This window comes from Somniosus microcephalus, chromosome 1 (genome assembly GCF_052327205.1).
Source record: "Somniosus microcephalus isolate GS21.2 chromosome 1, FLI_Smic_1.0, whole genome shotgun sequence".
Taxonomy (NCBI): Eukaryota; Metazoa; Chordata; class Chondrichthyes; order Squaliformes; family Somniosidae; genus Somniosus; species Somniosus microcephalus.
In genome coordinates, this window is record NC_140987.1 from 329,305,763 (window position 1) to 329,318,206 (window position 12,444).

The following is a 12,444-nucleotide window of genomic DNA, read 5'->3' on the forward strand; positions in this document are numbered from 1 at the left end:
TGATCCCACAGCACTATTCGAAGAGGAGCTGGGGTTCTTCCCAGTGTCCCAGATAATCATCAGATGCTAATATCCCCACATTGTAATTCAGTTCCTGATTTTCCTTAAAAGAAAGATTAATACTGTGGACATATTCTTCCCAGGAATGTGGCAATTTATTTTATAGACCCCCAGGAATTGCCCGGGATGGCTCGTGAATTCATCTTCCGTATGGCGTCTTGAACAGTAATATCACACGCTGACACCCAAGTTCCTTGTCCACTCGACGGCCTCTGCTGCGATGGAGGGATTAGAAGCTATTCCTCTGGGGAAGGATCTCAGTGAGCAACGGTTCATAAGATGCTCCGCGGATTGGACAGCCTCTGCCAGGAAGATGGTAACCTTCCAGCGATTCTCTCTGCGAAGTTCTCTAACACCACCCAGGCCAGCTGGGCTGATAGAGGGCCTGGAATGCAACATACTTGACGCTCAACACCAAGGAGGCTTGTGACTGAAGCACTTTGATTCAGGGGTCCGCACTTCAATTTGTTATGAAACTCCACACCCCGTTCCCCCCACACAAAATAAAGAAAACGCCATTTGAAATATATAAAACGCCCACTATATTTAAGTTTTTTTTGTACACAAGCGATTGCAGTGTAACGCTACTCGTAGTTACAATTTAAGTGGACAGTACAACACTTTGAGATGACAATCTGATGCACAGAGCTAAGATGTACTATTTTCATTTTATACACACTTATACTGTACAACTGGAGAAGAATTGGCAATGATGAAGCGCGGTTTTAGCAACCCATTTGTGAAAACAATATTTGGCTTTTCAAACTGGTCAATATTTTTCAAATCCATAATTCCGTGCATCACATGCCCTGTGTAGGCAGCCGTGCTGATATTAATAATAATACTCTTTAGAATGCAAGAATTGCACCGTTCAGTGAGCCTCAGGCGTATCAACAGCGGAGCGGCTTCTTCCGAACGTGACTGCGAAAAGGGGATTCCCTTCAGGAGAGGGACGAGTAGTTGCTGTAATTGGAGCAGACAGTGGCCATCTCACTCAACGCGGCCGGACGGAATCTGATCTGCTGCGTTGTGATGTCCATCGGCTAGCGCTAACAGTCTCCCCCTCCCCCCTCCCTGGGGGTAAACAAACCTTCCTGAGAACCAATTAAAGACAAAGCGTCTGTGCGCCCCCCAGCCCCCCAAGCCCTGAGCTGTCAAAGTGTTGAGGGGAAGGCAGAGGGACCTCTGGCCGTCCCACTAATGGCGCTGAAAACGTGCAGCGAGCTCCTCAGCTGGGACTTCACCAAGTCGTCTTCTGTCAAAATCTTGAGAAACAGAAGAGGTAAAAAGAGAAAAACAGATCGCAGTTACTAGGGATGCAGTAACATTTCAAACTAAACAAGATATTGAAATACGCACGCATGATAAAGATTTATGTCACAGCTTTAGTGCAGCATTCGGCCCTGGCTAGAAAAGGCCTTCTTCACGTAGAGCGAGGATCAGAATAATCACTGAGATTTAGCTGCCACTGGGCCCAAATTATAGAAATGAGGCCCCAGGCCCAATTTTGGGTGAGCCTCGGACCTCTCGGTTGGGGCATGTACTGTCCTGAAAAAGGTGCCATAACCAACTCTACTGCACGCAGTGCAGCCAGAAGATGCTGAACATACTATGCAAAGAACAAAGGAGAAACTTCCACCTTACTTAATAAAAGGGTGACAGGCACACAGGTACAGAAGTGTTTTATTCCAAAAGAGGAATTCTGAAGTGGTTGAGGGTTTAGGTGGGAGAGGGGAGCAGCTACACGTTTGAGAGCGGACTTTACGAGCCTCCAAAGTTCGAGGAGCTGAGCCTGTGGGCAGCACCTCTCTGGAATTCAGGCCTGCGTGGCCCAAAGCTTTCCACCGATTGATGGTTGTGAACTCACAGGAAGTGTGTCCCCAAATCTTCCTCCAACTAGACCCAGGCTTTTACTTAGGCATTTAGTTTTGAAGCATAAATTGTGGAGTGCATTTACCCATTAAAGTCTTCAGCACTTCGTAATAAGCAGGCATGTTTGAAATAAAGGGAGAGAGCAAAAGGTTAATAAATAGCACACACTGGAAACAGTTGAACGAAGTATGCAAAGATATTAAGTACAAGGAACGATGAGCGAAAATGCATTGTGCAAATGAACAGTTCCAGGAACAGGAGGCAATTCAGCCCCTCAATCTTGTTCCGCCATTCAATTGGCTCATGGCTGATCTGTACCTCAACTCCATTTACCCACCTTTGCTCCACACAAGATTCTTTCTGTAGTTTGCCTTCTACTCCCCCTTTTTCCAAGTTCCCCCAAATGGTTTCAAATTTTGGACAGGTCCTCATTCAAGTGACTCTTGCCAAGTAAATGTTCTGTGATAAGTCATGTGGAACCCATACTGTACATAACTCATGGCTTACACATGTATTTCCTGATACACAGCTGGCTGCTACCACGCGAAAGCTTTCATTTCTGTGACTCTGCACAGAAGGAAATGATTTCTTGGTATTTCTGCCATTTGATATCATATACATCCTACACAAAAAGAACTGGTGGATGAATTAAATCCCCAAAACTGTGTCAATGTTTGGGTAGAGAAACCGCAAGCTGCTTTTCTCCTTCAGATCAACACGCAACAAGACATCTTCACTCAGATTAAGTTTCACGGCCATTTTTGTCTCCATAGAATCAGGATTTGTAAGACATTCTGTTAATTCTACACTGGAACAACAGGAAATATTTTGGAATCACGTCGATGGCTTCAGAAATGGCATAGTGAGGGCATTCAGCAATGCCTCAAATTTAATTTCTCATCCTAGTGTTAAATTCCCTCCATGGCCTTGCCCCTCCCTATCTCTGTAACCTCCTCCAACCCTACAACACTTCGAGATTTCTGCGCTCCTTCAATCCTGGCCTTTTGCGCATCCCCGTTTTTTAGCGCTTCATCATTCTTTCCCTAAACCTCTCCATCTCTACCTCTCTCTCCTCCTTTAAGACGCTCCTTAAAACCTACCTCTTTGACCAAGCTTTTGGCCACCTGTCCTAAAATTTCTTTATGTGGCTCGGTTACGCTCCTGTGAAGCATCTTGGAATGTTTTACTACATTAAAGGCGCTATATAAATGAACGTTGTTGTTGTCGAGTCTGGAAAGAGTTCCTGCTCTCAATGTATTTGTAGAACTCCAAAACGTAGGACATTCATTTTGACTGACAGTTAAAACTAGGATCTGAAAAACGTGAGAAAGCATGGAATGAGAAAACCAAAGAGGCCATGAGATGTGTTCCTTCTGCAGACCATATACACTCTGATGATCTATCATGATAGGACAGAATATACATGGTCTGCAGAATGTCTGGATGGCAATCCAACAACACACTGCCAGATTTACCAGGTGACTCCTCAGTTCAACTATCTTCAGCTGCTTCATCAATGGCCTTTCCCCCGTCATAAGGTCAGCAGTGGTTACTGTTTATTAATGGTTCCACTGCATTCAGCTTCATTCACAACTCCTCCAATATTGTAGCAGCCCATGCAGGACCCGGGCAACATCCGCAGTTGGTAGGTAACATTTGCCCCAAGTAAGTGGCAGGCAAGGACCATCTCCAATAAGAGAAAGCCCAGCCATCTCACCTTAAACTGTAACTGTACCACCCCAACACTATTAACATCTTGGGGGGTGTCATCACTGAACAGAAGCTTAACTGGAGCAGCCAGATAAACACTGTGGCTGCAAGAGCATGGCAGAGACTGGGTACTCTGGTGAATGGCTCACCTCCTGGCTCCTCAAAGCTTCTCCCACCATCTACAGATCGAGATCAGGAGTGTGACGAAATATTCACCACTCACCTGGATGGGTGGAGCCATAAGATCACTCAAGAAGCTCGACACCATCCGGGACAGCAGAGTTTGTTTGATTCGCACCCCTGACATTGGACTCAATACCCACTCCCTCCACCACCAGTGCACTGCAGCAATTCACCAAAGTTATTTTGACAACATCGCTCTCTCTCCTGTAGCCTCGACCAGGAAGGACAAGACCAGTAATTTGTGGGAACACCATCACCTCCAAGTTCCCCTTCAAGTCACACACTACTCCTACATGGACGTATCACCATTCCTTCATCATCGCAAATGCTGGCCTTGCCAGCGAAGCCCCCATTTCAAGAACTAATTAAAAAATGTTCTCACACTACCTTCAGTAAATCACTGACTATTTCTGTGCAAGGGCCAACATCCTTGCTTTGTTAATTTAGGGTTCTTGGTCAAGAAATCTTGTCCAAGATTCAAGTGTTTCTAATACATGTTGAAAACAGTTTGCCTTTAAACATTCAATATGCATGAAATAAAATGGGTCATGTAAATGCTTGGGAATACAATTTCTATAGCATCCAGTTTCACTGAACAAACACAACATTGTCATCAGACCAAAGTACGGTACGTGGAGAGAACCAGATGCAAAACGCATTGTGCACTTTATTAGCAAGGCCATTGTTCAGGGTGGAGGTAAATTCTGGAGACATCAGTACACGAACAGCTGCTTTGCATTACCACAATCCACCAATAACAGGTTTTACCTTAAGCAAACGCAGGCAACAGAAAACCCAGTGCAACCTGAACTGGGTAAAGGAGCTCAGGCAACAGCCTTGCTCCTCCCTATCTCTGTAACCTCCTCCAGCCCTACAACCCTCGGAGATCTCTGCGCTCCTCTAATTCTGCCCTCTCGTGCATCCCCGATTTTCATCGCCCCACCATTGCCGACTTTGCCTTCAGCTGCCAAGGCCCTAACTTCTGGAATTCCCTCCCTAACATTGCTACTTTCAAAGTGCCAATTGAACAAAACGTGCAGCGCACCTTGGAGAGTGTGCAGGGGAGATTTACTAGATTGGTACCAGGGATGAGGGGTTTCAGTTATATGGAGAGACTGGTGAAGCTGGGATTATTCTTCTTAGAGCAGAGAAGGTTAAGCGGAGATTTAATAGAGGTGTACAAAACTATGAGGGGTTTCGTTAGAGTAAATAAGAAGAAACTGTTTCCAGTGGCAGAAGGGTCAGTAACCAAAGGACACAGATTTAAGGTAATTGGCAAAAGACCTAAGGGGGAGATCAAGAGAAATTTCTTTACACAGCGAGTTATGATGATCTGGAATGCGCTGCCTGAAAGGGTGGTGGAAGCAGAATCAATAGTAACTTTCAAAAGGGAATTGGATAAATACTTAATAAGGTACAGCAGTTGTGGTAAAACAACAATTGCACAGCACGACAGACAGCTCCTGAAGGTGAAAGATAGAACACCTTCTCTGGATCACTAGCAGGGCCAGGCTAGAGAAGCCGTTTTTCTAAGGCGAACAAAGACATGCTTGAAAAAAACATGTCTGTTGCCCTCCCCTACCCATTTTCTTGGGTATGTCCGGACTTGCCCTCGGGTTTGAAGTTGGCACGATTGCAGACCTTGTATCCTGCAACATCTGCTTCACTTCCTGCGGGTTACAACACTACCTGCTCTTTCAGCCACATCCTTAAAATACCTCTCACTTCCTGATTTACAACACACTCATCACCCTACGTAATCCATACATTCCGCTTCTGAAGCATGTCCCAATTTCTCTCTCGGTCTTCCCCCCATTTCTTTCATTCTCTCTGGTCTGCCATGATTTCTTCCTTTCTTTCTCTGTTTTCTGCCCTAATTTCTCTCTCTCTCTCTGTTCCCACACTACCTTTCTTGACTAAGATGAAAGGGAACCTGTGAGAGACTGAAGAAAATGCGGATATGTAACTGGGGGTTTCTGGTGCCATCCCTGGCGCTCCTCCTCTGCCGCCCAAGTGCATTGCCTCCAATGTCCCTTCGCACTCCCCATACTCTCTTCATTGTCAGCCCGCACCTCCCCCAACAGCCAATTTTTTAAAATTAATTAATTTCAAGAATCGTCACCCTGCTCCTAATAATGTTACAGATTTTCTTCAATTGTAATTATGCTCCCCACTTTCATTCAAGGGATTATTCTCCAAGTTTACAACTTCTGTTTCAATTTCACCATCTTTTCCTTAACCACTGCCCATGTAATATTTTTCATTAATTAATTGGTGGGAAACAAAGTCCCAAGCCTGAATACATCTGGGATTTTTTTGTAAAGCAACATGGGAACAGGAGGCCATTCGATCCCTCGAACCTGCTCCCCCATTCAATTAGTTTGTGACTGATCTGTACCTAAACCCCGTTTAGCCTCATTTGCTCCATATCCCTTGATACCTGTGCCCAACAGAAATCTATTGATCTCAGTCTTGAAAGGTCAAATTAACCCCCAGCAACCACAGCCTTTTGGGGAGAGAATTCCAGGTTTCTACTACCCTGTGTGTGAAAAAGTGCTTCCTGATTTCCCTCCTGAATGGCCTGGCTCTATTTTTAAGATTATGTTAAAATCCAGGACAAAGCAGCCCGCTTGATTGGCACCCCATCCACCACCTTAACCATTCACTTCCTCCACCACCGGCGTACCGTGGCTGCAGTGTGTACCATCTACAAGATGCACTGCAGCAACTCACCAAGGCTTCTTCGGCAGCACTTCCCAAACCCGCGACCTCTTCCACCTAGAAGGACAAGGGCAGCAGACGCATGGAAACACCACCATCTCCAAGTTCCCCTCCAAGTCACACATCATCCTGACTTAGAAGTATATCGCTGATCCGTCATCGTCACTCAGTCAAAATTCTGGAACTCCCTACCTAACAGCACTGTGGGAGTACATTCACCACACGGACTGCAGCGGTTCAAGAAGACGGCTCACCACCACCTTCTCAAGGGCAATTAGAGACGGGTAATAAATGTTGGCCTTGCCAGCAACGCCCACATCCCATAAAAACAATTTTTTTTTAAAAATGCACCCTTGTTCTGGATTCCCCCACCAGAGGAAATAGTTTCTCTGTATCCACCCTATCAAATCCTTTGAACATTTTAAACACTAAGGCCTAGAAATTCAGTCGCGCCACTTTTGGGGCGCTAAAGTTGGGCGGTCGCTAAAGTTAGCGCCCGCCGGAAAGTGTAGGCCACTTCGCCGAAATTCAGTAGATTTGGCCAAGGAGTTTGGGCGAGCGCGGAAACTGGCGTTGCACTCCTATCTTTAGGCGCTAAGCCGGCGGTGCGGACTGATAACGCCGAGGCCGGGCGCAGCGCAGGTGCGGTCATGTTTTGATTGACAGCAGACACCCTGACGCCGGCCAGCTCTTGAAGGGGGAAGGGTCGACTTTGTCTGCTGCCACGCCCTGGATAGTGGAGCCCTGCAGCTAGGCCTCAACACTGCTGGTGGACCCAAATAGCGCCTGAAGCCATGCAGAAGGCCCGTGAACGAGCGCAGCGCTTCTCAGAGCCTGCTTTGTGGGTGCTGCTTAAGGGTTTGGAAAAGAGAAGAGAGATCTTGTGCCCGGACAGTGGCAAGAAGGCTCCCAGGGGGCAGTTCAGGAGAGCCTGGAGGGAAATCGCCCACAGGGTGTCAGCCACCAGCGATGTCCCCAGGACTGGTGACCAATGCCGCAAGAAGTTCAACAACCTCACTCGGTTGGTCAAGGTGAGTAGCCTTTCCAGTGTCCTCCTCATCCTTGCATGTGCACCTCACATTATGGGCAAAGGGACCTCAAAGGCCTAATGGCCATCCCTCCTCCCGCAGCTATGGCACTGGCACGATCATCAATAGCACTTTCTGCACTTTACACACTGGCCAAGCTATTCAACCATGGGAGGCAGTGCACACAACAACAGGGCACCACACTGGCCAAGCTATTCCACCATGGGAGACAGTGCACACAACAACAGGGCACCACACTGTACTTAGAGGCCGTCCTTTCTCTTGCAGGCCAAGCTGGCCCAGAATATGAAGAGCCGGAATGTCACCGGGGGAGGCCGTGCCCAGTTCCAGGAGCTCAGTGAGCTGGAGGAGCGCGTGGCTCGACTCATGTGTGGCCGGGTGGTTGGCCCCATTGCTATTGGTGATGCGGACCCTGTGCTGGGCCCCAATGGTAAGGACATGACCGTTTGGACCTCTCTCGTTCCCCTTGCGCTTCAGATCTACATCCTTTGCCACTGTCCGACCAATGCGCATAATGCCACCACTCATGCCTCCCTCGCTGACGCCCTGTCCTCACTCTAAAGCTACTCTTGTGCCTTCCTGCTTTCAGCTGGTGAGGAGGAGGTCCATGAAGCTGAGAGTGCCAGTCCCTTGGAAGAGGAGGACGACAAGGACCAAGAGGAAGGCGGCACATCGGGGGAACCCTCATCCGCGCCAGGGGATGGCAATGGAGGGGAGACGTCTTGCCTGGAGGAGAGCCAGGGGGAAGTGTTGCAGGGGGGTGTAGCTCCTGGGCCCAGTGGCGTCCAGGCACGCGGGAAGGGTCGGCCAGCACGGCTGCCTTCTCCCCAGAGGGGGGAAGTGTTGCAGGGGAGGGCAGTTGCTGGGCCCAGTGGCGTCCAGGCACGCGGGAAGGGTCGGGCAGCTCGGCGGCCTTCTCCCCAGAGGGAGAGTCCGCCCTCCAGTCCGGAGACGGTCCTCGCCCAGGAGGTGCGCCTCCTTGATGAAATGTCCGCGGCCTCGGAGCGGCGCCACAACGAGTTCATGGGGGTTGTGGGACAGATGCCTCAGGCCATTGAGTCCCTGGCTCATAGTGTGGCCGCTTTCGGGGACTCACAGGCCAGGGGTGTCGACCAACTCGCGGCAGCACAGGCCAGGGGTGTCGACCAACTCGCGGCAGCACAGGACGCGAGTCGCGAGTTCATGAGTGGTGCCGTGCAGACACTGGCTGATCTGATGCGGGCACAGACCAGGGCAGTTCGGGCACTCACTTCTGCCACACTCGCGGTGTCACGGAAGCATCGGCAGGGCACCCGCCGCCCTGCTGTCTGGCCTCCACCAGATTGCTGCGCTTGCTGCAGTGCCAGCGCGGCCGAGTGCCAGTGTCTCTGGCGACCAGCGAGCGCCTGGCATCAGCCAGCTTGCCCCCATTGCTGCAGCCGCCACTGCCACTCCCCCAGCCAAGGTGCGACGAGCTGATGCAGAGACTGATGCTGCCCAGCCACAGCTGCAGCAGTCAGCAGCCGGCCCCTCCAGGGCCGGACCTCGTCTAGGCCGACCCCCAAGGGCAGCTGCCGTCACGCAGTGTGCCCCTCAGGAGCCTTCCCCCAGCCTTGCCACACCCACAGGGCCCAGGTTGAGGCGGAGCAACAGGTCGGGCAGGGGCCGGAGAAGCCTGCACAAGGACTCGCCCTCTCGGCACACCAAGTAGAGTGTGTTGCCAACTGTTTTTTTTATATGGGGGTGTTTGTGTTCTTGGGCGGGGGGGGGGGCTTATTTTGGGAAGGTCGAAGATGAAGGCAAATGTTTTTTTATATGGGGGTGGTTGTGTTCTGGAGGGGGGGGGGGCTTATTTTGGGAAGGCCGAGGATGAAGGCAAATGTTATTGACAAGTTTTGTTATTCCTCCCCAGGTTGTGGGAGTGAGATATGTTTTTGACTGTTTTTTGGGGGGTCTTGTCTGTTTCTCTGTTTCATGTGGGAAGGGCCCTGAGTTTGTTAAATAAAGCTTTTTATTTATTCAGCTTGTCCAGGTGTCATGTTTCAAGTGGTTGTTGCGTTAACCGGCTGAGGGCTTGCGGAGCGGCTGCATTCAGGTGCGTTCATTGCCACAAGCCATTCCCTGACAGGGGGCCTAGAAGTGTCGTTCAATAAGCCGCCGGCGGACGGCCCTTGGACCTTGTGGCTCCCTCCTGGGCTGGTACTCCTCCTCCTCCTCCTCCTCATGGTCCTCCTGAGGTGGTGGTCCAACGCGAGGTGGCAGTGCCTGAGTCCTGCGGATAGCCAGGTTGTGCAGCATGCAGCAAACGACGACGAACTGGGAGACTCTATCCGGCGAATACTGTAGAGATCCGCCGGAACGATCCAGGCAGCGGAACCGTTGCTTGAGGACGCCAATCGTTTGCTCTATGATGTTCCTTGTGGCTTGATGGCTTTCGTTGTATGCCTCCTCCGCAGGGGTCCTGGGCGCGCGGAGCGGGGTCATGAGCCATGTACACAAAGGGTAGCCCTTGTCCCCAATAAGCCATCCCCTTGGTGGAGGCTGTGCCTCGAACATGTCAGCCACAGTAGTCTGGCGCAGGATAAATGCATCGTGGCTGCTTCCTGGAAAGCGGGCATTGACAGCTAGGATGCGCTGCCTGTGGTCACACACCAGCTGTACATTGAGGGAATGGTAGCCCTTCCGGTTGCGGTAATCCTCGGCATTGTCGATAGGTGCCCGCATAGCCACATGCGTGCAGTCAATGGCGCCCTGCACCATGGGGAAGTCGGCGATCCTGCCAAATCCGACTGCACGCTGCTCCTGCCTCTCTAGGGTCATGGGGAAGGAGATGAATTGGTGTCTCCTTGCGAAAAGGGCATCGGTGACCTGCTGGATGCAGCGATGCACGGCGAACTGGGAGATGTTCGCTATGTCCCCAGCAGCGGCTTGGAAGGAGCCGCTTGCATAAAAGTTCAGAGCCACCGTGACCTTCACTTCCACCGACAGAGAGGTCCTGCACATCAGCTGTGTACGCAGATCTCTGTGAAGCAGCTGGCAGATCTCTGCAACCACCTCCCTTCTGAAGCGCAGCCTCTTAACACAATGCGCGGCAGTCATGGTGAGATAGGACACCTGCTGGCGGTATTCCCTGAGTGGGTAAGGCCTACGTTGCCGACGCCTGATGGCCCCTCTGCGTCTAGGCATGGCTGCCCCTCTCACACAGCGTCTGCGAGCCCTTCGCACATAATGCTGGAACTGAGGGTTGGAACCCCATGCAGCCCCCATAATAAACTTGCAAACAGTGAAATCACAAGAGTCAAATTTCCAAGCTCTGGCCAGAAGCCAAAAATGCCTCTCCTATGTTGTCCCAAATCAGTAAGGTCTGTTCCTTGGTCTCTGTACAGAAATCCAAAGCACTGAAGTCATTGCAGCAAAATGGCTGGCCTTTATAGTTCAGTGTAAGTGCCCTTTAATTAGCGCTCCCCGAGGCCCGCAGGGCCTCTGCTGCGTTCCACTTCACAGTTCTTAACAGCGCCACGCCCACATTGGGCGGGCGCCACTGAATTTCCGGTTTGGGGCGCACAAACAGCGTTGCACGACGAAATGACGTCATAAGCTGCGCGCGCAGCTGAGCGGGCGCAAACACTTTGCGCCGGCGCTAAATGTCAACTGAAGTTGGGCGTAGGCGCAGATTGGCCTGCGCCCGGGTGCCTAGCGTTGGAAATCTACCCCTCTTATGGCGTTAACGGCTGGCGAACGCAACTGAATTTCTAGGCCTAAATCTGAGTTTACAATAAGAGATGACTGTTTGCCTGCTAAATACCATATATGAAATGTGTATGGTTAAGTTTCAGATCACAGGTCACATTATCGCCCATGGAAGCTGCCTCTCTAGGCGAGTAACAGTATAAAGTATTGAGAGCAAGCCTGAATCCCAACTAAGGCCAAGGCGGTAAGGTGGGAAGAAGAGGTCTGCAAGTGGTCTCTAGGTCACGGGACAAAACTTCCCAAACTTGTCAATAGTTCAAAAAGATAATGTAAAATCCAGTTTTTTTTTTATTTTTAGTGATGATACATTGCAGGCCTGGAACAGAGAGTCAGGCAATCTCCTCCGATTGCACATGACCTCTTAACATCTTGAAGTTGATGGTAAGGCCAGCTGTGCAAAAATTAATTACACAGAATATTAATGATTAAAGATCTTTTGGGGAAGGATATATTGATCCCTGGGATGAGAGGGTTGTCCAATGAGGATTGAATTTATTGGGCCTATACTCTATGGAGTTTAGAAGAATGAGAGGAGATCTCATTGAAACATAAAAGATTCTGAGGGGGACTGACAGGTAAATGCTGAGAGGTTGCTTCCTCGGCTAGAGAGTCTAAAACTAGGGGGCATAGTCTCAGGATAAGGGGTAGGCCATTTAAGACTGAGATGCGGAGGAATTTCTTCACTCAGAGGGTTGTGAATCTTTGGAATTCTCTACCATAATCATAATCATAATCAACTTTATTGTCATTATTAGTGCACAAGTGCAGTACAACGAAATGTAGGCTTGCGGCTCCCGAGAGTGTACATTTAGATTAAGACATTTAAACATTCAACATACATTTGGCTTGTAATACATTAACATAAACATAACCATAATAAAGTGCACTGGCAGATGTGCAGGCTTTAGAGTTTATTTGTGGAGTTCAGTAGGATGACAGCCCTGGGAAAGAAGCTGTTCCTAAATCTGGTCTTACGGGTGCGAATGCATCTGTAGCGTCTCCCAGATGGCAGGAGGGCGAACAGACTGTGGCTGGGGTGGGTAGGGTCTTTGATGATGGACCGTGACCTCCGTAAACAGCGTTTCTGGTATATGTGCTCTATGGTCGGTAGCCGGGTGCC

At 49.8% G+C, this 12,444-nt stretch overlaps 1 protein-coding gene across 1 annotated transcript in view; it reads right to left on the reverse strand.

Moving 5' to 3' along the window:
- Positions 1-578: 578 nt before the first annotated feature.
- LOC147124903 (dedicator of cytokinesis protein 11-like) overlaps positions 579-12,444 on the reverse strand; it is a 458,563-nt gene continuing 446,697 nt past the window's right edge. The window contains exon 53 of the mRNA XM_085994653.1: positions 579-1,325. Within this exon, the coding sequence (XP_085850779.1) occupies positions 1,215-1,325 (111 nt within the window). The 3' untranslated portion in view covers positions 579-1,214. The remainder of the gene's footprint in view (positions 1,326-12,444) is intronic.